The following is a 26,791-nucleotide window of genomic DNA, read 5'->3' on the forward strand; positions in this document are numbered from 1 at the left end:
TTCTTGTGCCATCTCTCTAAGCTCAATTTTTTTTATTTTTAATTATTAGATTTATATACAGCCTTTCATCAAAAGTAATCCCAAGGCATTGCACAACATATTTTAAAAAAGAGTACACATCTATGAAAGTTAACAGTACAAATATTACATTTGCATATTAAAAATAGAACAAATCTATAAGTTCAAAAAAGACAATAAAACTGTAAAACACAGCAGCAACAAAGAGGATAATAATAATAATATGCTTCAGGTTAGACTCTGAGTAGATTCACTCTGAGTAGATTCACTGTCATAAACAGCTTGCTATATAAAGTACTATACAGCACAAAAACTGGATGTCTTAATTCTTCATACATTTATACCTGATGTCTATAGGGAAATGCTTTGCATGGTCACAAGCATTTAGAAGATCAGACCCTCTGTGTCTGTAAGATCTTGTGTTGGTCCTAACTGGCCATCTGTGGTGCTTGGTTTGAGAAACTCAAAACTTGAAGATGAATACTTCTGCTGGTGAATGTTTTTGTCCTTCTTTAAAACCTGCACATGCACACACTAAAGCTAACTGACATGAAGTTTGTTTAGTCTTTGGCTAGTAAAAGGCCTACTATAAAGGTAGTTCTCATTAAGATCAACATGGTTAACTAGCAAATGAACTTCTTGCTTGAGGTGTGCAACAACTCAAAAATGGAAATTGTTTATCCAAAGAGTTTCTTCTTTACTTGCTTAGTTGTGGGATTGTCTTTGGGAGTATGGATTGCGAAATAATATTGTAGTCCAACCCTGGCAGTGTTAAGCTGAGAGGAAGTATTCTCTGTATGTTCCTTGATAAAAAGAGTAATTCTCTATATAGTACTGTGGTGTTTTGTGGCAAACTCCTGAATGAATGCATTTGTCTTGATTTACATCCTATTTTTATCTTACCTCTAGGCTTTTACAGTGTTGCTTTTCTTCCTTGCTGCTAAGGATTCCCCAAAGGTTTTGACTTTTTCCAGGCTGAAGTCCTTGACAGATGTCTAAGCATGACTATGGTAATTGCTGCAGACTGCTCTTCTGCTAAATGGCAGGCCAGGCTCTGCTGTAGAAGTTCACAGAAAGCAAGCTGTGTGTGTAGCTGCTGTGTGCTGCCAACATCTAACTGGAGGTAGCTGGGCTCATGAACAGACTTAGTGATCCAAAGCAAGTAGCATCTTGAGAGACAATATCTCCACTTTTAGCATAGCTGACAGCAGGCTGTTGGAGGTTTTAATTGAACTTAGAAAGCCTGAGATTAAAGCCTTATTGGGAATACAAGCAGTAAAGACTTGAATTGCACAGAACAGAAGCAGAATGCTGACCCATGAAGAGAGGGCATGATGATTCATGTGCAAATGGGCTGGGTTAAGGCTGAATCATGTATGGAGATAACATGCTAGCAATGCTAACTGCCTGAAACACTTCCTAGAGTATGCCTCTGGGTGGTAACTGCATCTGGTAAAATTGGCAGTTGAGATGTTAAAGTGTGAGGAGTTGGGATGATTGTAGAGGTGACATTAGCTCCACACACTCTTCTAAACTAGCTTTTCTTCAGTAAATGTGCCCTCTGAACAGACTTGATTCTGGTCTTCAGTATACTGATAACTTAAGGTGTGTAAACCTTGTTTTGCAGTATTTACAATGCGTGACAGAAGATGCATAGCCATGGAGCATGTGTTTGGGTGGCAGCGGGGCTGACTTGCTCTCCAAGACCCTGTCTTCCATTAGCAATGAATGTAAATATTTGTAATGCATGAAAGCAACTCTGCTATTCCCACCCACCCCCTCTAAGAGACTGTTCTCTTGTCCCTTTTTAAATGCAGTGCACATGAGTGAGTTGGAAATAAATTAGGAAGAATCTTTGTTTTATGCAATATCTATCTGATCCTTATAGATTATGCTGACATATCATTACTGAAAATGAATGGGGATGATCAGTAAAACAGTACTGAGAATTGCAACCTAAAGCAACTTCCCACAACTTGTTCCTTGTGTCCACAGTATTTAAAAAGTGCATGAGAACAGTCTCTTGAATGGTGGAGTTGCTTTCATCCATTACCCCATTGCTACACCTTAGGGGTCACCAAAACCTTTTCATAGTGTGACAAAATGCAAGTTGGTTATAATAGAAACAAATTAATCTGGTGCCTAGATGCAAAAAGTACTCTTTCTAAAATACAGAAAACTAGAATATAGAAAAATGTTTGTGGGGAAAGAGCCTAGCCTTCCTGTGTGCATTTTTTTCTAGTTTGTAATGGGGCCATTCTAACAAGCCATCTTCCACACCTGAGTGACCTAATCATGGAGAACTCTTAGCACTTGATTCTGCTGACCATGAGAATTGGGCTTTGGGAGAGCAGATGGAGAACTTGACAAAGCCTCCTGATTTTGTGATGCATGGTCCTTCACAAGTAAGTTGCTGAGCCTTTCCACATGCAGCAAAGACTAAGCACATCTGTCTAGTGGTGGCCATTCTACTTGAAGGCGGACAGACTGGAAAGGAGAAAGTAAGGCCCTACATTCTTAATGGCATAATCTGAATGCAAGTGAAAGTCTGTCTACAAGAAACCTCTGGGCAATTAACAGAAAGATTAGGTAACTCTGCTTTATTCAGAGTTAGACCATTGGTCCATCTTGCTTAGTAGTGTCTACCTTCACTGGCAGTGACTCTCCAAGGTTTCAGGCAGGGGCCTTTCCCAGACCTACCTGGAGATGCCAGGGATTGAGCCTGGGACCTTCTGCAAGCAAAGCAGATGCTCTACCACTGAGTTTTGGCCCCATTTAATGTCTGGTTGGCACAGAAAATACACATGGATGTCTGTGTTGAAGACTTAGAAAGTGGTAGGTAAGCACTTGACCTCTTGGTCTAATCGGGGTACATTCAAGTGAGTTGAAAGACTCGGGACTCTCTCCAGTGTCCTATACCACAATTGTTTTACCCCCTCAGTGTGCCACTTCTGTGTGTTTCAGATCATGATTAAAAGTTTTCAGGTTTTTAAGAATACTTGTTTCATTTCCATTGGCTTTAGTCATCCTTTTTTAAAAAAAAAAGATGTTTCTGTTTTGAGACATGATGTTTAATGTGGAGTGCATTGATAAACTCGTCACATCTGGACTTCTTCCCATGTTGTGACTTGTGAGAAATGCTGTCAAGGTTTCTCCTGGGTGGTGGTCTCTGCTCTTCTTTGAAATGCTGTTCCTAGGCATATTCTTCTCCAAGGAGGCCTCTAATTCATATAAAATAGGCTGGTGTACAGCTGTTGGCCTCTAGGGTTGCTGCTCTGAATGGCTCTGAAATTTGCCTTTCATGTTTGGGTTTTCTTCTTGGAGGAAGCAATTGAATAAACTAGTTATACTGGCAGAAGTGTGAACAATGAATCTTCCCATCATCAAAGCAGAGGAAATTGAGTAAGAGAGGCATGGAGCTGGAGTAAAGACCCCCCCCTTCCTTCCCTTTCTCTCTCTTCTTCATTGTAAAAGCTCTATAAAATGTTCCGATTAAAGAATCCCAAGAAATCTGGATGTTCTTTGTCTTGAGCTCTTCTGTAAAATGTAGGTCAGAAATCAGAACTGGAAAGGCTTTTTTATATACTTTAAAACATTTTTCTTATGTGGCAGTTTAGGAGATACTTCACAAACATGGGAATTATTAAATTGGGTAGTGTACAGCAGCTACTTTGACATAGCTGTTGGAACATAGTTGCAGAGACTTTCTAATACATCAGGCTTAATGCTAAGAGTAAAAAAAATGTAGGATCTGTAGTCCTGTGTTTTTTAAAGAATGAAGAGTTGTAAGTGGAATGAATGCAAATTTGTACATGGCAAACCTAGTGGAAAATTTGCTGGGTACATGGCTGATGCAAAAGCTGAGTGGTACTAAATGCAGAACACTTTCCAAAGTATAGAAATGAACAGAAAATCATCAGTGGAGGCACTGAAAAGAAATGTTAATCTTTGCAAAGAGAAAAGCAACGAAACTTCAAGTTGTTCTCCAGTGTGAACTTGTTTTGTTTGCGGTGTTTTGCAGTTCAAATCAAATAAATGAAAAGTATTTGCTCTAGTTTTTAGATCTGTAATGTTGTAAAGATATTCCTGTGAGGTGGATTGAAAATAATACATTTTGCTTCATAGCTTGTGTTTTTTAATGCACAATTATTCTGCTCTACTTGTTCCTTGGCTGGGGTACAGTGCTCAGTTTGTGGCATAATTGTTCCCAAAAGTACTTGCAAATATGTGTAATACCAGGGGAAAGCAACATAAATTCTAGACTTTAAGGGGAGCATGGGCAGATGCTCTGTCTTAGTAGCCAATTACATGCCTGGTTCAGTTCATTTAGAAAGAGGTTGAGGAATGTATAGATCAATTCCCATTAGTAATAAAGTACAGAAAAGCTCCAGGGTCTGTGCTGTAACAAGAAAAATGTAGGTTAAATATTGGGGAAACAATGTGGTATTGAGATAAGCTGCCAAACAGGAGCATAGAATAGCACAAATCTCTGAAGCCTATCTAGAATCAATTGGGTCCTTTCCCGCTTGGGGATGGTTTGGTGATGAAATCACTCCTGCCACAATATGGATGCGGGAAGCAGGCAGATGGGCTCGGTTCAGGACCCTTTCAGCTTCTTAAAAAGGCCATGGTCTGGCTTTCAGAGGCAAGCTTGGTGTTCAGTAGAGATGAGAAATATACAGGACACAAATGGCAACATGTATTGGAGGCACTGGAATATTGGTCTGTTCACGTGGAGATGAGTCAACCAAGTGATGCCATTGCATATCAGGAAGTTAAAAATATCATGACTGTAACTGATGGAGCTGACAACTAGGAAATATTAATCTGCAAGTACAGATACTATAAATGGTGAAAAATGATGCTATTTAGGGACATGAGGGTTGGGACAGTTGTACAGGGAACAGGTGACACTACACTTTAGGCACTTCTTGAAATAACGGAGGAGGAAGATGGCAACAATGATGATTGTGTCTTCTAGCTGTGGCATGCTTACTCATGGTTTCAGAGATAATAGAATGTGGAGAGATCTGATCTTGCAACGGTTGATTGGTCTCCGATTCCTCTTCTGGCTTAAAGGCAAAATAATGTGTACATTTGCCTAGAGAACAATGCTGTAAAGACAAATGGATTACAGCCTTGTGTAGTGAACCAACCAGCCTCCCCTCCCCCTAAGAGTTAACTGGGAGAGAACCATTGTCTTGACTGACATGCTGGTGAACTCCAGGGCAGCCAATCAGTACACCAGGTGGGTGGGACCTAGGGAGCAGTTGCTGGGAATTCTGGGAACAGGAAGAGCAGTCTTTGTTGGAAAGAAGTGCATGCGAAAAGGCTTAGTGAGGGGCAATGGAGTTTTTCTCCCTCATGGTTGATGCCAGCACAGAGGTTTCTCTCATGGAAAAACTCTGTAGATCCTTAAAAGAAAGGATTGCAGGAAGCTTGATTCGCCTCATGAATTGGGTGAGTTCAACAAAAAAAGAATTCAGCATAGGGAACAGATTGTTGGTCAGATTGTGTGTTAGAAACTTCTATTTCTTTGGGGTGTGTGGTTTTGCATATTGTTTACCTGTAACGTAATTAGAAGAAACAACACTAGCCTACGCCCAACCTATCTAGGGTGTTGCAAAAGACTATAAACATTTAAGCATGCATTAAGACAACCTATTTTTGTAATCTTACTAAGTATTCATAACTGTATCTAAAAGCTGAGAGAGCTTCAGATGGAAGCAGTCTGTAGTAATTGAATAAAACTTTTTTGGTAGTTATTTTCTTTCTACAAGCCTCTCAGAGTTGGTTTTTAACTCAGGAAAAGGGGGGGCCAAAGGGGGATTTATCTGGTGTAAACAGGTCCTCGGGCATTTAGCAGCTATCTGTTTTCTCACCATGTGTAGGCTTGCACGTGGAAGATTTTGTACTGATCCAATAGCAAAATAAGGAGAGTTTTCCCCCCTGGGATTCCACCTCAAGCCTGGGGAGGTTCAAGCTCTTTTGATAAGAGGGGTGGTGGTGGTGGCAGCCTTGTGAACCTACCGATAATACAGAAGAGTTTTAGGAGAAGCCTAGCCAGGCAGCTCCACAGGGATGATCCAGCAATTCTTTCCCTCACGTGAGCTTGCTCTGAGACAAAGGCTTTAATCCACTTGTCGTACCATATTTCAAAGGAAGGTTTTAAAGAAATGTGGTTCAGGATAATACACTTTGACTTGATATGACAAAGTGTATTATCCTGAACCTAAGGAAAAGAAGTGCTCAACACTGGGAGAGAAATGACTGAGAAGTAATGGCTTTGAAATTAGGAGACTCTGTGGGGCTTTAAAGTCTATCATAGTTTTTCAAGGCATAATATAAAACTGGGCTCAGGAAGGCAATTTGGAATACACTGGCCTGCTATTCTGAGCAAATTGCTGCATACACCCAGTCTGATTCAATATGCAATGTTCTCTGCTAATTACTGGGTGATATCTGAAGCACGGTCCTTTGAGTACTGTTGTGCCTCTTAGGATAAGCCAGTGAAGAGTACACCTTTCACCAAGGTTTCTGGTGTGGCAATGTCATCTCTCTTGCATCTTCAAACTGAAAAGTCACCTGTGGAGCACTTGGCTAATGTTGTTGTAAAACTGGATTAAGCAATTCAGATAGGCATAGGTTCCAAGGGAGAGGCCGGGAAACACTGGTTCCTGGTTCCTTTCTCAACAAGCTGACTCCCCAAGGGAGTGCTCTCTGGACAAGGAAAAACAGCCAATGCACAAGTTTGCATAGGACATTCCTACTCCTGTTCCACACAGCAACAAGAGCTGCTTTGTGGAATACTTATGATCACCTACAAAAAATAGACAGCTTTATAGTTGCAAGCCAGGAATTTAACTGCGGAGGGGGGTGCTACTCTGGAAGTAGGTGAGTACTTGCATTGCTATATGTGTTGTATTAAAAGTTCAGTTGATTGGCTAGAGAGTCAGATTAAACACAACACTGCAGTCTTGCTTAACTAACTAGGCTAGTTAAAATGCATGCTCTGCTAGCATTTTAAAAAGCTAACCTTTGGATCTCTCCATACGCCAAATACCTACAAACTTGCCTTGTGGTGAGGAGTAGAAAACTCATCACTAGCTCACAGTGGCTTGTACTGGTTTAGTATTGTAAGTAAGGTCCTCTTGGTAGAGTAGATAAAGGGCTCTTGTACTGGTGCCTCTAGATAACATAATAAGGCAGAAAAATATCTCTTCAGGGAACTCATTATCTAGTCTGTCTAGACGCTAGGGGGTTCATGAAAGCTAATGAAGTTTTTAGTTCTTTATGAAGTCTTTACTCCTTCTGTCCAATCCTTATATTAAACAGTACTTGTGTAAACCACAGTAGCATATTGGAGGTATAGATAGTACTGCCTTGGAGTGAGAAAATATTTCTGAGGAAGCAAATAAGTAGTTTCTGAACTTGGGTTCATCTCAGAAGTGGAACCATGTCAGACTGAAACATCTCATCCCAATTTGGAAATGCTTTTAAATGAGATTGAATTGCACATGTATGTCAGTGGACTGTGACTGATTAACCTAGCCATTTAGCCCAACTCGTAGGAAGAATACTCGTTCTGCTTGTGGTGGTGTGTTTTGGATGTAATATTGGGTAATGAGACTGAAACTCTTATCTGTGCAAACTTGTTTCTCAAATGTGTTTAGTTCTCCAAGAATCGCATCTACTGTGGATTGAGTCTGCCTTGTGAGCGAAGTTTCCTATTTGTATGCTTCTGGGATGTTCATCATGAAGGTCTTGTTGACACAGACATTAGGTAGAGAAACATTTCAGATACACCCAGATAGTGCTCTGGGCAGTGGAAGTATTGATGGGTGGTGCACAGGGAGAAGGCTCTGTTTTCAGTAAACCTAAAGAAGTGGATAACTTATTGTTGGACTTCCTGGAATATGTTTGCACTTAGTGATAGCAGGATCACCATTTTAAAAACATGTGGGTCAGGCCTCTTCAAATACTGGGAAACCTCGCCTAGTGGTTTGGACCAAGAAGGAAGAGTTTGTATTTCAAGCGCTCTGAATAAGAAGCGGACTAACGAATGCAGAGTGTTTGAGGGGAGAAGTGGGTGCATGGAAAGCCTGAAGTATATTGTGTGAGAAACTGGATCCTCTGTGAAGGGGTCAACATATTATTCTACACACACACCCTTTTAAAAAAAAATAGCCACCTTCATTTCTACTGGGAAAAGGCAGGACATAATTTTAAAAAAATAAATAAAAACCCTTAAAGTGCGCAAAAAAACAAAAACAAAAAGCCTGGCAGCTTTTGAAAAACTTGCAGCTACTCCTGGAATCTGTCACTGTTAAACTAAGTAGTTAATAATTACAACAGGGGCTATCCCTAGGTTAACTTGCAAGAGGTAAGCTGTTCTGCTGCCAATAAGTATGTTTTTGGTAGCTTATTATTGTTCCTTTTTAGCTTTCTCATGTGGTAATGTGTGCCCTCGGTGTTGACTCCTGGCACCCACAGAGCCCTGTAGTTTTCTTTGGTAGAATACGGGAGGGGTTTACCATTGCCATCTCCCGTGCAGTATGAGATGATGCTTTCCAACATCTTCCTATATCGCTGCTGCCTAATATATAGGTATTTCCCATAGTCTGGGAGACATACCAATGGGGATTCAAACTGGCAACAATTTGCTCACTAGGCAAGTTATTTCCCCGGTGCGCCATTAGGTGGCTTTCCCATGTGGTACTCTGTCTAAAAAATGTCAGTTCTATTCTGCTTGAAGAAGTTTACATCATCACAGGGGCTAATGCAAAGCAAATGCAGCCAGGTAACCTTCCGTTCCTAGCTTCTGTAATAGAAGACATGTACTTGCTGACTCACACAGAGGCAGCATGATGTGGAAGCTGCCGTAGGAATTAACTGGGGACTTTTCTATATTTGTTCCTCTCCTCTGACTCAAATTTCTTTCTGGACTGACTAGAACACTCCCATAAAACATTCAGCTGTTTTCTGCCTCTGCTCCAGTGTGGGGTAGTCAGCCCAGTTCTCTGATCAGGCAGCTGAATGTATCATCCTTGACAATGAAGAGGAGGAAGACTGTGCTCAGTTGTGCCAAACTGCTCGTAGCGCATGAGATGCTGAGATGCCTACTCCTAGTTGGGGTCCCCATCCCTCAAAGCAAACTTCTGTTCTGTTCTCTTGCAGAAAGGAGTCTGAATATGTGGCCAACAGTTATTGAGCAAATTTTCCCTGCTCCATGTTACAGGATTCCACTCTGTCATGAGAACCTCATGACCATGCTCAAGGCTCAAACACCTAGATGGAAGAAGACTGTGTTGAAGCTACTTATTTTCTTAACATGGCTAACAGGGGCAATGCTGCTCTTTTCTCTCTTTTTGGTGCTGCTTATGGTGGTGATCAATACTGAAAGCCAGGGATGTCATTAGAAGGTAGCCCATGTGGTCTGGCTCCTCAGTGAATGGCTCGGAGCCCTAAATATCATCAGCCATCTCTTTGATTGCCGGATGCTGATGCTCCAGAAGCAACAATGGCTTCTTATATCTATCTACTCCCCAAAAGGTGCTGTATTGGGGACAAAATAAACACTTAAGCCCCCAATACAGTGCCTGTCTCTTTTAAACTCTCTTCCCTTGCAAAGTATCTTACAAGCCCTCAGTTCTGTCTGTCTTCTACAGAAGAAAATGGCTCGTCCTTAAGACTATAATGCTAAAGTAAGTCCATGACTGAAATTAATTTCCAAAGGCGGCAAGATCTTGCCGGGCTAGTTGGGTAGTTCTTAAGAGGGCAGCCCTCCTGTGCTATAGCACTTAAAATAGAAAAGTAGCGCTCGCTTTTTTTGAGGGCTGTATCAGTTGTGAAGGTGATTGATAGGTGAAAACATAGGTTTTACTTTATTGCAGTTCACATTGTATGTCTTCATTTTATTCTGTACACTTCTTGTACTTTGTGTTTCTTCTATAGGATTAGGGAGGTGGATTTCAGGACTGGGTTGGTTATTTCAATGCTTAAAATAATACTAAACTTGCTTGCAGACAGCTGTACCTGCAAGGGTCCCCTGCTAGGTTGCTCCATGTGTGGGGTACAGAATAAAGGGATGGGAGCCACTTTTGAGACTCCTTGGGAGTTCAGAAAGAATGGAGGGGTTGTAACAATTGGGTAGAGCTATATAAAGCCACCTAATGGCACAGCGGGAAATGATTTGCCTAGCAAGCATGAAGTTGTCAGTTTTGGTACCTTTATTGGGCAGCAGTGATATAGAAAGATGCTGAAAGGCATCATCTCATACTGCACGGGAGGAGGCAATGGTAAGTCCCTCCTGTGTCCTACCAAAGACAGCCACAGGGCTCTGTGGTCGCCAGGAGTCGACACCGACTTGACGGCACACTTTACTTTACATTCAAACATTCATGAGTGAAAAAACAGAAACACAACTTTAGCAAAGCACTTAAGCATATATATGTTGGGGAAATTATAAGATGATCTAATACTAGCTTTGTTGTGCACTCAGGTATAATTCTCGCATCCAGATGTAGGAGTGCACAAGCTATCTCCAAAACATTTGAGTCCTTTGTGGATGGTGGGAACCAAGCAACAAAAATCGGAGTGATTACACTTGCATCCTAACTGTGCAGTAGCCAGAGGTGGACGTGAGGATTAATTGGGGCAGATGAGACAGCTGGGCCTAGTGCCAGCCCGTACTGCCCTGAGAGGGGATCCATGTTTGTGTTGGCTCCTTCCGGTTGGTGAGGAGCTGTCACTTTGTTCAGCTGCTGTGAGCAGGCCTTTTTCCTGCTGCATGTTGTCATGCCACCCCACTGCTTCTATTTTAAGTCCGGGAGAGTATCTTCTTACATTGGGGCTTGGCACTCCTCCAGTGTCCTGGAGTGTGACACCTTGGTGATGGTGGCGGCTGCTATATTGGGGGTGCCCCTCCCTGGATTCCACAGGAAGTGAAAAGGGCTCTCTGGTATGAGGGCTGTCTTAGTTATCAGATGTAATAGCAGCACTTGGGTCAGACCAGCTAGACCTAGGTAAATAGCTGTCTGCCTCGGCCTTGTCCAGTACACAAGAGAAGGGACTAGAAGAGTCCAAGAGATTCCTCTGCAGCCCTTGGTACTTGAACTCCTTGCATTTAGGTATGTAAGTTGGAAATCAAACCTGGGTATAGAGCCATCTGCTGCTTTATAGTACATGGGGTTCTGAAGAGACTGGATGAGGCGGAAAGGAGCCAATTTATCTGGTGGCTTAGTCTCTTGGCTTGCTTGTTTGATGGTTTCTGTGGTTTGTTTTCTTGGTTGTCAAGTAAGCTAGAGCTGTCTGAAATTTTAATCAGGAAATGCAAGGCCCTTTCTGGATTCTAGGAGAGGACTAATGTGGCAACTAGCTTAGCTTTATCATCTTCAGGAGCTCTTGGAGTGAAAACTATGGTCACAAAGGGCTTAAGGTTGGAAGAAACCTGGTCCTTTAGGCTGCGTGTGTTCTGCCTTGTGCCAGGGAGGCAAGCAGATACTCTTCAAGGGTGTGGGGAGCTTTTTATAACCAGGAATGTGAGAGAGGCAATGAGCAGGAATTGAGCATGTCTGTTGAACTGACTCATGGTTAATGACTAATGAGCTGTGTTCTAGTAAGGTGGCAGTGGGAATCCCATGGTTGCTAAAATGGGCTGTGGAAGTAAATGGGCATCTGCATTCACTACATACAGTGCATAGTGCTTAAATCATGCTAGTGTGTCAGTGATTAGCACAAGTCCAGATTACTATGATGGGACATATCCAGGTGGAGTGAAACTAATAGGGTGAAACATGAGCAGTTGTGTTGGAGTGCAGCCCCTCTGCCGGCATTATGATACAAGTACAGTCAGAGGTTCTAAAATGATGTGCTGTTCAAGCCCAAATGCTCACACAGTCTGTAATATGGCTTCACTGATGGCTTCATTCTAGCTGAAAAACAGGCTTTTTCTTCTACGAAGAACATCTTTGTCCTTGTGGAGAGGGGTGGATGGTTGGTTGGTGTAGGTCACTGGGGTTATGAGGAAAGGATGAACCTGTGCTCAGTAGTGGTGTCCTGTCCCCTACTACACTAAGCCCCATGTAAAGCCTCGTTTGTTTTTATTAATATTGCCCCTAGCATTTTTCTGTAATGCTAATTACTACAGAAACCCTCTGGAGGATGAAAACAATCTTGAGGAACTACCAGATTCTGCCTAGAAGCCAAATCCTATATTTCATTGTGGCTGTCTAGGCTCCTGTTACTGTAGTTTCTGTTCTCTTCCAAGCTGGCAATTGATCAGGAGGCCATCTAAATTTTTAAGAGTGTTTTCCTTGTGCCAGGTATTAGTGGTTTTATTTGTTGGTCACCCCATAATAAATTGTAGTCCATGGGGTTTTGTTAGCATATGATCTCTTTAAACCTCCTGACTTGGTATTCAGAAGCTGGAATCCTCATTTGGTACAAATCTTAACTGAAGTGGTGTTGTAAGAAATATGCTCCACTTTATATATGTTCAGTCCTGGTGGCATGGAAAAGGAAAAAAGAGGTGTGTCTCACTTTTAATGTTCAGCAGTACTGTTGAATGGAGGTAGAGTTGCTGAGGGAAAGAGTAACTAATGACATGAGCCTTAAGAGTGTGAATGAACCAAGGTTCAAGTACTGGTCCGAACCAGTTTGGTGCCATGGGGAGCGGGAGCTTTAAGGAAGAGGAGAGCAGGTCCTTGCCTGCTCTCTGCCCATACAGCTTCCTGCTGGGGTGACACTTGTCCCAAGTACCCATGCATGGCACCACTACGCACATGGTGCCCGCAGATGTACAGATGCCATATGTGTGCTGGCGCTGCACATGGGTACTTAGGATGAGCACTGCCCCAGCAGGGAGCTGCATGGGGTGGCAGAGTGTAGGTAAGGACCAGCTCTCCTCTTCCTTAAAGGCCCATTTCCCTCTCCAAGGCGCCAAACTGGTTTGGACCTTGTCCAAACCAATTTGGTGCCAAGCCATTGCTCAAACCTTGGTTTGTGCACACCCTTAATGAGCCTTTTCAGACACAAGAGTATGTCAGCATTCCTTCAGAGTAAGGATCTATCCAGGGGCATAGGGGACTTCCCATGCTCCAAGAAAGGGTTCAGCTGGCGAATGAGGGACCTGCTGGAAAGGGCTGAAAGGCCACATGGCCCCTTTTCAGTGCTGGCCATGCCCTCTGTGTGGGCATGCACCTGATGCTGATGCAAAGGGCATGGCCAGAACAGGGGGGGGGGACGCCTGGCCCCTTGCCTGCTTCTAGCTGGTGGACAACGTGCCAGCTGGGAGCAAGCAAGGGGTTGCACCTTGCACTCCCAGCCAGTGAATGCTTCGTTTACTGGCTGGGTGCAAGGGGGTGCTGTGGTGGCCCCCCGACCCAGCAGCCCAGGGACACTTGTCCAGTGGAGGCTTCGCCACTAGATATATGCATTTATTTAGGAGTTGGGATGCATTGAAATGACACACTGTCTCTCAAATACTTCTGTACAATGTTCTTCAGCTGGAGACACCATTGTAAGATGTGGGGTCTGCCCAGCGGGCTTCCCAGTCTTCCACCTGAGGGTGTCCGAAGAGGCAAATAAAATATGCTTTCGCAGGGGAGCTTCCTCTGCTTCGGACTGTGCACTGAATCAGCAGCTGACTGCACTTCTGTGGTGGCATGCTCTGGAATGAATCAGTGAGCCTTTATACACTGAGGGCATGATAGTGGAAGAGTCTGGCCAGTAAGCATATACTGTCTTTCCAAAATTAATTGGGAGCAATTTAAGTGACATTGGCCATACTTGTATGTGGTGCATCTCTTAAAATATGAGGACATTCACTAGTTATCTCATTGGTGTTCCTCTGACTGCTTGTTATTTCTGCTATACTGGGGCGAGCTTTCAAGGTGGTTTACAGAAGTTAAAATACACTAAAATTCCATAAGCGATATTTAAAACCTTGAAACCAGTGAAACATCAAAAACCATAAAACTCAAAATCCAACAATTAAACAAACAGAAGCAAGAAAGCTGAGAAACCTGGCAGCCTGTAAGGGGTAGAAACCTGAACAAATTACATTTGAGATGGACTCCCTGCTTTCAATAAACTGGCCAATTGCCATGTCCTGCTACATGTAAATTTTGTTTTTCTTTCTAGCTGCACCAAAATCTGCAAAAATTCTCTGCTGCAAGGAAACCAGAGTGATGTCACCTGAGGATGATACTGGGGGAGAAGCACCCAGTGGCAGTTTTTGGGAGGTAAGAGGGCTAGAGGTAGGAGAGAGGACTCCTTCCTCTAGGTTACAGGAGGATTTGCTGAGAAACCTGAACCATCCCTCATGGTTTCAATACCTCCCTGAGGGAGAGAGCAATAACGGCAAGCCCAGGGCAAGCAGACATCAGATATCCATATATATTTAAATGGCTCCACTATCTTTAGTACTGAATGAAAAAAGTCTGGAATGTGTGACCACAACCCTGTTTCCACTTACCCCTGCCCTATCACTGAAGAGAATTTGGGTGGGGTCTTGAATGGAAGTTATTCTGCAGTTCAGAAGGCTTGCCTGTCTTGCATGAGAGTGCCATGTATTGCCTCTGACTCCTGAGATAAATCTGAAATGAGTGCGAGGAGGACTGACTGTGTTGTCTAATTTCAGCCTGGCAACTACAAGCGGACAGTGAAGAGGGTGGATGATGGAAGCCGTCTGTGCAACGACCTTGTCGCCTGCTTCCAGGAGAGAGCCAAAATTGAAAAGAACTATGCTCAGCAGCTAACAGACTGGTCTCGTAAATGGAGGACTGCAGTGGAGAAGGGTAGGCCAAATTGGGCACCAGCCCATGCCAGGAGGAGGCCGTGTCACTCTGAGACTCGCCTGCCTGCCGCTGCTGCCTTCCACTTGGCTCTTAATCTGTAGATGAGCACAGCTGCCAGATGTGGATGGGAGGTGCTGCTGCCTTTCCCATCTCTGCAGATGGCCTTCCTCTTGGAGCTTCCTGCATTGATGCAGCAGCCTCTTGGAGGCAAGCTCATTCCCTGAGGAGGAAGAGCACCTGCCACTGAGACTCTGCAGTGGTGCCTTCCCCTTGCTGAATGAGGTGGATGTGGCAGCAGGAGCTGTTCCTCCTCCACGGGGGAGAGGGAGGAAGAGCTGCTGCCTCCATGTGCCCCCCTTGTGCAAGTCGGGCAACTGGGAATTCCCAGGCCCCCCCACCGGGAGGCATTGGAGCGCAGGGCAAGTGCCCCGAGTAGCCTGCTGTTGCTGGTGGCCCTTTCACTGGCTGCCCAGCACTGGCACAGGGGTGGCCAGGGCGTGATGAACTTCTCCTTGGGAAGCCCATGTGGGCTTTGGGGGATTGTAGTCCTGCACAGAACAATCCCCAGAAGCCCATGAGATCTCCCAGCAGACATGTGGGCTGCCCAGGAAGAGGTTTGTCACTCAACCTGCCTCCCACAACATTGCTTCGCTGCCATCCCAGTGCTGGGCGGCCAGTTAAAGGGCCCTCCACCAGCGGGCTACCCAGGGCACTTACCCCACACTCTAATGCCTCTTGGCAGTGGAGCCCAGGAATTCTGAAGTCGGAATTCCCAGTTGTCCAGTTTGCATAGGCCTAGTCCCCCTTGGTTTGCTAAGGGAGAGGTAGGGAGCAGTGCTGAGCTCCTGCTGCATAGGGGCCAGGCCAGGACCCCCCTGCAGCCTGGTAACAAGCCACATCACTCAGGATGGGGCTTCTAGTCTCCTTTTGAGGAGCTAGTGAAAGCCCTGTGCAGGGAAGGTTATTGGCTTTTATGCTATGCATAAAACACTTCTGAGTATGTCTTTTTCTGGTTGCTCCCCTCAATTGAAACAAGGGCGCTGTGTGCTGTCTCTCCACTAACCAGTACTTAGAGGAATATTCTCAATGAATTGTCGCACACAAAACAGTTTTGTTAAAGCAAGGAAAGTGGTCAAAGGATTTCAGTTTTGGCGGGTCGCTCTTATGAACTTTGTAAGATCGGCCACTGTGTGAAACAGAATTCTGGACTAGATGGACCTTGGGTCTGATCCAGCAGGGCTGTTCTTATCTTATGAATACTAAAGAGCAGATGCTGCTGCTTGTGAGAACTCAATGACCAATAGCTCTCAACTACTGGCCAATGAACGAATGCTAATTACCCAGGTAAGAAAAACTTGACAAACCACAGAAACTTGCCTTAAAATATGGTTTGTTTGTTTGATTTCACTTTTTCCCTTCCAAAAATGGCTCAGGGCGGTTTACACAGAGAAATAAGATGGCTCCCTGTCCCCAGAGGGCTCACAATCTAAAAGAAACATGACACCAGCAACAGTCACTGGAGGTACTGTGCTGGGAGTGGATAGGGCCAGTTGCTCTTCCCCTGCTAAATAAAGAGAATCACCAAGTTAAAAGGTGCCTCATTTGCCAAGTTAGCAGGGATTGGCAGAAAGACTTGCAAAAGGGGCAAAAAGCAGCCACTTGTCTAGCTGAGCTTCTCCTTTCACTCTGAGGTGGGAAGACGGTGTGTGATGGTAATAAGTAGGTGACTGAGGGCTGCCAATCCTGATAGTTATCCAAACTAGATAACTATCCCTCAGCAGGGAGAGGGATTCAAAAAATGAGAAATCAAGTCTTTGTGGTACAGAGACTCCACAGGAGTATGCTGGTTGCAGTGCTCCAGTGTTAAGCCCAGAGAACTATCTCTATGCAGGTAGAGCCATAGTAGCTTGGTACTGTCAATATCCCTTAATTCCACACCATGTCTTGTTCCCTGGACAGCAGAACACAAACCTGTGGGATAGGTGACTTTAGTGATGAAGGCTGGTTCCTTATTTTTGACCTGCATCATCTTTGTTTGATCCTCTAGGCCCTCAATATGGCACACTGGAAAAAGCCTGGCATGCATTCCTGACTGCTGCAGACAGACTGAGTGAGATCCACCTAGAAGTACGGAACCGCCTAGCTGGTGAAGACTCTGACAAGGTTAAGACCTGGCAGAAGGAAGCCTACCACAAGCAGATGATTGGTGGTTTCAAGGAGACAAAGGAAGTAGAGGATGGATTCCGCAAGGCCCAGAAGCCCTGGGTGAAAAAGCTGAAGGATGTGAGTGAGAAACCTGGCCAGGAGTGGTAGTGGGTGGAGAAAATACCCAAGATCTTGAGGATAGTCATTCTAGGAATTAACCTGACGCTCTTTGACTTGACAGTTGTACAAATGGCCCACTCAGTGCATTGCAGATATTCAGCTTTCATGTTGTTGGTTGGTTGTTTGTTGATTTATTCAGTTGCTATACCACCCTTCCAAAAATGGCTCAGGGTGGTTTACACAGAGATAATAAATAAATAAGATGGATCTCTGTCCCTGAAGAATCTAACAAGAAACGTAAGATTGACACCAGCAACAGTCACTGGAGGTAGTGTGCTGGGTGTGGATAGGGCCAGTTACTCTCCCCCTGCAAAATAAAGAGAATCGCCATGTTAAAAGGTGCCTCTTTGCCAAGTTAGCAGGGGTTTATGTTGCTGATAGTATGTTGCTATCAGCAACTCCTATGTTGCTGATAGTAGGCTAAGTGTTTCCTGAGATGTTACCTGACTCTGGAGCTGGCCAAACTGAGACGGAGGGTGATCCCTAAATGTGTAGTAGAGAGAGAGCTTCCTTTTGTGGGTGATACAGACTGATGACCAAGATAGGCACTTGGCCTCTTAGCCACTTCCTGCTTGAGTACAGGAAAAAGTTGCTGTTCTCTGCATGTGATGAAAATAATCTCTTCTGATATAATAGTCAGATACACTATATCTGATATGATATAATATGTAATGTGATGTCTGTCAGGTGGAAACCTCAAAAAAGAACTATCACACTGCTCGGAAAGAAGAGAAGACTGCACAGACACGAGAGAATCATGCCAAAGCAGATTCTTCTGTCTCACAGGAGCAGCTACGAAAATTGCAGGAGCGTGTGGAGAAATGTGCGCAAGAAGCAGAGAAGGTAAGCAATGTGGGAGGTAGTGCTTGCCTGTTGAAATTCTCTTAGGCCAAGGGGGAGTCTTAAAACTGTATTGAACGGCGTCAAAATGGTGTTAGACTCTTGTAGCTGGTGGAATGCTGCTGCTGTTGTCAGAGCTAGGGGTGTGTGTCGGGGGACAGATCTTCACACAGGAGGTCCCTGGTCCTAAGGTGCCTTGTCTTGCTGCATCCTAACCAGATGGAGGACTATTTATTTTTTTATTTATTTAATATATTTCTATACCACCCAAAATGCAAGTTCTCTGGGTGGTTTACAAGACTATAAAAACAACCAATTAAGATTAAAACATTTAAACAATTAAAACTTAAAAAGTTAAAACTATTAAAACACAATTAAAATGGGATCTAATTAAAAGCCTGGGTGAACAAATGCGTCTTGACTGCCATTTTAAAAGTTGTAAGAGATGCGGAGGCTCTTATTTCAGCAGGAAGTGTGTTCTAAAGCCTCGGGGCTGCAATGGAGAAGTCCCATCCCTGAGTAGCCACCAGATGAGCCAGTGGCAACTGCAGATGAACCTCTCCGGATGATCCCAATGGGCGGCGTGGTTCATAGCAAAGAAGACATTCTTTTACATACCTAGGACCCAAGCTGTTTAGGGCTTTATAGGTTATAACCAAAACATTGTATTTTGCCCAGAAATCTATCAGCAACCAGTGTAGATCTTTTAAGATAGGAGTGATATGGTCTCTCCGAGATGACCCAGAGACCAACCTGGCTGCTGCATTCTGAACTTACTGCAGTTTCCAGACTAAGTACAAAGGCAGTCCCTCATAGAGCACATTACTGTAGTCAAGTCCTGGAAGTGACCAGCGGATGTACTACTGTTTTGAGGTCACTGACTACTGTTCTGAGGTCAATAGGGGGCAGAAACTGGAGGGCTGGAGGCCCTGTTTGGAAGAGAGGCTGGGATGGTCCCCAAACTGAAGAGTGTGGTGAACTCTTCCATGTAAAAAAGAGGGGAGTGATGAAACTGGCAGGCTAACCTGCAAGGAAATATTTGGTCAGCGAGGGTTCAAAGCTAGTCTTTGATCATTCTAGCTAAAATGCAAATCTCAAGGGAACCTGCTGGGGCAATTGGGATTCTCTTGAGCCTCACACCAGTGAGGTGCTGGCCAATGCCACTGTTGATGTTTTATCTGCTTTCCTGCAGGGCAAAGATCAGTATGAGAAGATGCTAGAGGAGCTGAACCGCTACAACCCTCGCTACATGGAGGACATGGAGCAGGTCTTTGAGGGCTGCCAAGAGGCAGAATGCAAACGACTGTGCTTCTTCAAAGAGATGTTCTTGGATATGCACAATCATCTCAACTTGTCTACCAATGACAGGTAGATGCATGTCAGAAACTGGGACTGTGTCAAGCTCTCTAGAACAACTCTTTCTCCAAAAGGGATAGGTGTCCATGCAGCCTCCTACTTCACATGCAAATCTAGCGCTCTAATAGAATTTCTGATGCTGTTTCTCCCCCCCCCACTGCAGCTTCCATGCACTTTATCGGGACTTGTATCAGGGAATAATGGCTGCAGATGATCAAGAGGATCTGAAATGGTGGCGCAATACCCATGGGCCAGGCATGGCTATGAACTGGCCTCAGTTTGAGGTAGGCTACTTCTCTGGTGTAAATTTGGTCTTGCATTCTATCACCCAACTGATCTACTCCACCTCTCTAGAAAGGCCTTTTGAATAGGAAACAAGATGTACATTGTATGCATCAGGCTATCTAGCCAAACTGCAGTTTGGGTCCCTTTCTCTGCTGAGAAAATAGTGGACTCAGAGCTGCAGACAGTCTTCTAGGTTTGGTATGAAAAGGGCTGGGCTAGGGCTCAAATATGTAAACAGACTGCACCCAGAGTATCCTGCCCTGTTGCAGAGAACTTGGGGGCATAGTCTCGTATTGTGAGGCTGGGCCCATGGAGAAGATAGGAAGCTGCCATATACTGAGTCAGAGCATTGATCTATGTAGCTCAGTATTGTCTACACAGACTGGCTGCGGCTTCTCCAAGGTTGCGGGCGGGAATCTCTCTCAGCCCTATCTTGGAGATGATGCCATTGAGGGAACTTGGAACCTTCTGCTCTTCCCAGAGTGGCTCCCTCCCCTGAGGGGAATATCTTGCAGTGCTCACACATCAAGTCTCCCATTCATATGCAACCAGGGCAGACTCTGCTTAGCTAAGGGGACGAGTCATGCTTGCTACGACAAGACCAGCTCTTTGTTGGCAGGACTGCTTTTTGTCCTGGGTGGCGGCAGTGGTGGCGGCTTCTGAGGTTGAGTGGCTTCAGTGCTGAGTTCAGCTGTACCAATCTTCTGGAAGGCCTTGGAGACTTCCTTTCTTGCCATTCACTCCCACATCTCCTGAGAGTTAAACTAGATGTGATGGTGGCTGCTCACTCAACTTGGGTTGTGCTGAACTCCTACTAAAGCAAAGTGGATACAGGTGTGGGAATTTTAATCATGTTAGGGTTATGTGGGGAGGGGATTACTAAGGTTTGCTAATACTTTATTTTGCACATGGTTTTCCCCAAGTAGTTTTCTTGTTCCAGGGGGAGAGAAATATCTTGGAAGATATTTTGGTTAGGGGAGAGGAAACATAGTTGGGGGATGAGGTTCAGTCTTCCCCCATAAATAGGAATTTGAGACAATCCAGATTCTGACACACATTTGCTGTTGTAATCTCTAATTTTGGCTCTGAGTGATTAGTTTCTATGGACTGCTCTTTCACCTAATCAAAAGGATGTCACCTGAATCCTTTGTGTCCATATATTTGGGTTGGGGAAGCATTCAGTTAATCTGTTGAAAGCTTTTCCAAGCTGGGGACTGATGCTTGTCTCCCTCCAGGAATGGTCCCTGGAGACGCAACGGCCCATCAGCAGGAAGGAGAAAAGTGGTAAAAGTGCTGAAGATGTGACCCTGACCAGCATTGTGCCCGCTGGGGATGGTGTCAAACAGACCCCTCCACAGACAAAGCAAAGGTAAGTAAAGCTTGTCTCCTCCAGCTCTGGAGCAGAGAGGGCAATGTTTCTGGCAAGACTGCTAACTCATCAAAAACGTTGTGGTTGAAAGAAATACAACGTTCTGCCTCCCCTTTTATGCCCTTGTTAGCTGGAACTCAACACTCCCCAACGTCTAGATGTTGCAAACTTTGTGGTAAGATTCAGATCCCAGTGCGATGGGATGTTTGGCTCCTGGCGTGTAGGTCTCTTATTAGGGCAAAACTCAAAAGGTCTGAACTAGCACTGGCACTGTAATGGCTCTACTACCCTCTCCTAACAGTTGGCCTCATTGAGTGACTATGTGGGCTGGATTCTACCTCCCAGCTGTTGCTGACATGGTGGGGAGAGACATTCCTCCCACAGGAACACCAGCAGCTCTGGATTCTTGACTTGCATCTGTTTTCTACAGAGAAATGTTGAATTGCTTGTGTAGAAGAGCCCTGATGGCCAGGTAGCCTCCTTGCATTGAGACTGGTAGATAATGACCCAGAATACCTGTATGTACAGAATGGGTTATTATGCACTGTATGTACAGTGCTGGTTATTACCGTTTTTAAAAGTCCTCAACGGTTTGCGTCCTGGCTACCTTAAAGACTGCCTGCTCCTAAGGGTTTCTGCCCTCCCAATAAGGTTGTCAGAGGGGCCTTTGCTCCGTGTGCTGATGTTGAGAGAGGCTGAATTGTCATGCACAAGAGACAAGGCCATCTCTGTTGCCCCCAGGCTCTGGAATGCTCTCCCAGTGTATGTCTGCTCTTTTACATCTGTGGCTGCTCTTAAAAAACAGCTAAAGGCCTTTTTAGTTGTTGTTGTTGTTTTTCGATTTCTATACCGCCCTTCCAAAAATGGCTCAGGGCAGTTTACACAGAGAAATAACAAACAAATAAGATGGATTCCTGTCCCCAAAGGGCTCACATTCTAAAAAGAAACATAAGATAGACACCAGCAACAGTCACTGGAAGTACTGTGCTGTGGGTGGATAGGGCCAGTTGCTCTCCCCCTGCTAAATAAAGAGAATCACCATGGTAAAAGGTGCCTCTTTGCCAAGTTAGCAGGAGTTTTTCAGGCTTTTACCCCTTAGGGGCTGTCGAGTCTCTCAGCTTTCCTGCTTCTGATTGTCTCTCTTTTGGGGGGTGGGGGGTGTTAACATTTTAAAGGTTTTTTTTAATGTGATTTTTAAAAATTGAGTTTTACTGTATTTTAACTCTGGTAAACCACCTTGGGATGTCCTATGAAAGGCAGTATAAAAAATTTAATGAACAAACTCTGAAGAGATGATGCTATGTAAATCCTGCTAGTCAATTGGCTTTTTGGCACAAGACTGCAGAACTGAAAAAGGTAAAGGAAGGAAAAGTGTGCCATCAAGTTGATTTCGACTCCTGGCGCCCACAGAGCCCTGTGGTTTCCTTTGGTAGAATACGGGAGGGGTTTACCACTGCCTCCTCTCATGCAGTATGAGATGATGCCTTTCAGCATCTTCCTATATTGCTGCTGCCCACTGTAGTAGCAGTGGGGACTCGAACAGGCAACTTTTCTGCTCGTTAGTCAAGCATTTCCCCACTGTGCCACTTAAGGTGACACAGAATTGAAAAGGAGATAGGAATTTATGAACTCTTGCTGTCTTACCTAGTCTGCCCTTTTGGCAGGAATGGTGTTGGGAACAGGGGGCTCTGGCACGGTCTTTTTCGGTCGGCCTTTCCCAGTTTAAAGGGCTCATTTGCCAATCCACAGGTTTTCATACCAAGAAGAGCAAAACAGCCACTTCTATGACACCCTGAGATCCTCTGCCTGTATGAAGTTAGTATGAAACCTAAAAGACTCCTTAGGCACCTGTCACCTTGCTTTCCTTTTGCTGTAGCATCTTAGTTCCTTTTAGCTAAGGTAGCATGCTCCTTTTCTTCATCTTCCCTCAAACAGACACAGCTTGCTTTCTATCACACTCTAATTCAGAGCCACTTAAGGGGTCTTTATAATGACACTGGCCAAAGCTACCTGAAAGATGGAGGAACTGAAGGTCTGATAAAACTAATGGTGACTTCAGTAGGGTATCTCTGACATACATCTCTTCTCTTCTGCCTCTTATTTGTCTTGATTCTAGAAAACTGCATGACTTGGTGGTATGAGGCACCTCTGGTGAACTCTGAGTTTAAAATGGCCTTCCTTTCCCATTCTCATTCTCTCCCCCATCCCTTGTATAGTGGAGGCAAGGAAGAAATCTCAGAGTGGTCGGATGAAGACACTCCCAAGAAGTGCCTGGAAGTCAATGGGCATGAGGAGGACATAAAGGTACCAGGCGTGCGGGTGCGAGCACTGTATGATTACGCAGGACAAGAGGCTGATGAGCTGAGCTTTAAAGCAGGTACACATGCACTAACCTCCTAACTTGCCTGCCACTCCGTTCTGGCTGATGGATGGCCCCTGGACTCTTCTCACCAGACACACCGAGTTTCTGAGGGAATCCTATACTAACTGAGCCATTTGGGAAGGGAATCTGCAATTGGTATGCTAAGAGGTTAGGGACAGATAACTTACTGGTGAAGAACTGAAATGTTACTTCAAAGCTTTTCCACATGGAGAGGCAAGGAATCGGCTTGGTGCAGGTTAAGCAATCTGTTTATAAGGAGAATTTGTGGAGGCGGGTAGCAGTCTCTTCAAGCTGCTATTCCCGAGTGTGTCGGGGTACGGCTGGGCCCTTCTTGTATGTATGTATGTATGTATTTAATTCTTGATATTAAAATGTAAAATAGCCAGCACTTCTATGATCTGGGAGGGAGGTTCCCTTGCTTATAGTGCTGGGAGCAGAACCAAATTTCAAGAAATAAAACTCCAAACCTGAAAATGAAATTGAGACCAGGAATTAATCATGAGGAGGCATACGGTGGAATTAAGTGACCAAGTAACCCCTTAAACTTACTGCACTATGTAATTTACAGGTGAAGGGGTCGTCATCTGCCATCAATAACATGTGCTAAGTATTGTACTCCAACCCTGTATAATTAGGTGGCTGTGGGATCAGTAGAACAGATTGCCTTGCCATATGTAAGCTTTAAATGACTGCCTTGAAGTTATTGGTGGCCTGATCACACACAAAGATAAGAATTATATTTGCCAGTCTGAATCTTTTGAAAAGGAATGAAAAGAGCATCGGGGCCATTCAGTTCATGGATGTGTTTCATGCACTACTTCTTAAATTATTATTTTGTAGAAATATTACTTTTCCTCGCAGGTACTAAAATCTTTCAAGCCGAATACTGGGATTGCATGAAGCCTCTATCAGGGCTACTGAGTTGTCGCTATTAAATGCTGTAGCAGCAATGTTCTTCATGTTGGCTTGATGTGCCAATGCTGACATAATTCAAGCTGGAAATACACCAGAATCATTTCCTTTGGTCTGCTGGATATGCAGCATATGCCCAAGGGCTTCTAGGAATTGGGTCAATTCCCTTTTTGAAATTCAAGTTGGTATTGAGGCATATCTTGCCCATATAAATGCTATAACAACTTGCATCCCTATTGTAATCTAATCGCACACGTGCAAGTTTTTCTCTCTTGCTGGAAATTAGTTTTTAATCTATTCTTCACTTTGATTACAAAGTTGGGAGAAAGTAGTAATGGTTTTTAAAAATGCATTTTCTGCACAGGTCCAAATGTTACACCTGTTTCAGGTGGTCTTTAACTTCACTAATCTGTGCATGTGTGCTAAGTCTGCATGGCTCGTAGCAAACCAGATGATTGACTCTGCAATATGGGTCAGCTGAGGAGGTACTGGAGAAGACAATACTGTTTATGGAACTAGTGCCAAAGAGCCAAGCACTTAAAAAAAAAAAGTTTTTCAGTAGAATGGCTTTGTTGCAGTGTGCCACTATAAAATGGGTGCATGGGGATCAATGCTATTCCTAAATAGCAGCTTGGAAACAAGATCCCTTGATTTCCATGGAACTGATTCCAGATAAGTGTGCTCAGTATTGCAGCCTTGGATGCAATGATGATACTCTGGCATCTGTGGAAGGGAAGGAAGAAGGAAAGAGGGTATATAAATGTATAGAATAAAATAAAAACAAAATCCAGGCATACTTCACTTTAGTGAACATGAGTACTGTATTAACAGAGAATTCAAATATCATATACTGATATTTTAACAATCTTAAAACTATGTGATTAAAAGACTGTGCAATTGCATGCGTTATAACACCTGAATAAAAATAGATCTGTATGTTTCAATAAAATTGATATAAAATGGTCATTAAAATAGTCTCTACATCCAATTTAAAAGATTGGATCCAACAGTTAATATTGAAAATGTATTGCTGGTAAAGTGAGAAAAGTACAAGTGAATATTAGCAAGGTAAAGTCTCATGTAATGATTTCTAATGAGTCTTGTATTCTTGCCAACTGCGTTTCGACTAAGTTGTCGTCAGTGGTAGTTTTCTGGAGAATTCATGGTCTCTACCCATCATGAGGATTGAGCTGCTTGCTGCTCCCTTTAGTACATTATATTTGGATTCTCTGTAAATACTCGTATACATTGTTGAATCCATACAGGGTTCTGTTTTTTCTTGTTCACTTCAGTGAATGCCTGGTCATCTGAAAAGAGTGAACTGGTGAGCCTTGGGCTTTTCCCAGCTTGGTGTGTTTTGTTTCCCTTAGGTGAAGAGCTCATGAAGATCAGTGAAGAGGATGAACAGGGCTGGTGCAAAGGCCGGCTTCAAACTGGTCAAGTTGGACTGTATCCTGCTAACTATGTTGAGAAGGTCATTTTGTGATTGCTTCTCTTCCCCCCTCTTGTCACCTTAAGGTGTGTGTCTTGCGTGCAATTTCTCCAGAGATCACCAAATCACTGGGCCCCAATTTGCATTGAAAACAATGTGCAGCAGTCTGGACCGTTTTGAGGACACTCTTCTTATAACCAATGCATCATTTTAACCTTCTAGAAATATGGTGGTTTTTCTAATAAAGACATATAAATTCTTCTGCATCTCCCGAGTACTGAAAGGGATGGAAGGTGGTGCAGGGATTCTAAACTGAAAACTACCCAAATCATTTTAATCCTCTGCCAAGATCATAACAAACCTGTCTGGCACCCTGAACAGTAGATTCTGTTCTTGTCCCATCCATCGCTCTCAAATCAAGCAAGCATTAAGGGATATCTAGGGGGAAAGTGCAGAATGGCAACTCATCTGTAACTTATTCCTAGATCAGGATAAAACTACTAGCATCTTACTATACTCCCTAGCAATGACCATCAGCCAAGCACCATACTTTGCAGGCCTACCTCAAACCATGGTTTCTGATCTTGCTCTCCTGATTCCTCAAACCATTGTTTGCCAACTCCAACATCACATCAAACTGGAATTAAACTTCCTTAACTGTTCTGGATGTCATGTTAGTGTGTGAGCTAGGCTAGTTCACAACCCTTATGTTATACAGCACATGGTATATCCATTTTATGTTCATGTAGCAGTAGAGAAATCTAGGCTGAGGAGAAGGAAGAAATGAAGGCTGATGCTATGTCACCATAGTGTTCAATGACAAATTCATGCACATTTAGCAATGGGTATGCATGTGTGCACACCCTCTGTGAGCCTTTGCACACATACCCTTACTTCACATAAAAAGGCAGGGTAGACTCGATCCCATGTAAATCCTACATAACCAAAAGGAACTGACATGAAGGCTGTTGGGAGAAGGAACAGCAAACTGCAAGAGGAAACCTGGCAAAGTTGGTCCAGCCAAAGCCAATGATTATAGTTTGTTTATTTTTTTGATTTATATACTGCCCTTC

The 26,791-nt window shown here is 43.9% G+C and overlaps 1 protein-coding gene across 7 annotated transcripts in view; it reads left to right on the plus strand.

Moving 5' to 3' along the window:
- Positions 1 to 25,978, plus strand: part of PACSIN3 (protein kinase C and casein kinase substrate in neurons 3) — a 39,246-nt gene extending 13,268 nt beyond the window's left edge. For 2 of the 7 annotated variants that reach the window (XM_053256306.1, XM_053256332.1), the window contains exons 2-11: positions 14,161 to 14,261; positions 14,660 to 14,816; positions 16,864 to 17,099; positions 17,829 to 17,984; positions 19,174 to 19,349; positions 19,501 to 19,621; positions 20,858 to 20,991; positions 22,741 to 22,806; positions 23,208 to 23,368; positions 25,657 to 25,978. In XM_053256306.1, coding sequence (XP_053112281.1) covers positions 14,208 to 14,261; positions 14,660 to 14,816; positions 16,864 to 17,099; positions 17,829 to 17,984; positions 19,174 to 19,349; positions 19,501 to 19,621; positions 20,858 to 20,991; positions 22,741 to 22,806; positions 23,208 to 23,368; positions 25,657 to 25,772 — 1,377 coding nt within the window. In that variant the 5' untranslated portion in view covers positions 14,161 to 14,207 and the 3' untranslated portion in view covers positions 25,773 to 25,978. Of the gene's footprint in view, positions 1 to 927; positions 1,029 to 10,995; positions 11,148 to 14,160; positions 14,262 to 14,659; positions 14,817 to 16,863; positions 17,100 to 17,828; positions 17,985 to 19,173; positions 19,350 to 19,500; positions 19,622 to 20,857; positions 20,992 to 22,740; positions 22,807 to 23,207; positions 23,369 to 25,656 lie in introns of those variants that run through there. The other 5 variants (XM_053256320.1, XM_053256340.1, XM_053256316.1 and 2 more) reach the window with 5 other exon arrangements.
- Positions 25,979 to 26,791: the final 813 nt, after the last annotated feature.

This window comes from Hemicordylus capensis, chromosome 1 (assembly GCF_027244095.1).
Source record: "Hemicordylus capensis ecotype Gifberg chromosome 1, rHemCap1.1.pri, whole genome shotgun sequence".
Classification (NCBI taxonomy): domain Eukaryota; kingdom Metazoa; phylum Chordata; class Lepidosauria; order Squamata; family Cordylidae; genus Hemicordylus; species Hemicordylus capensis.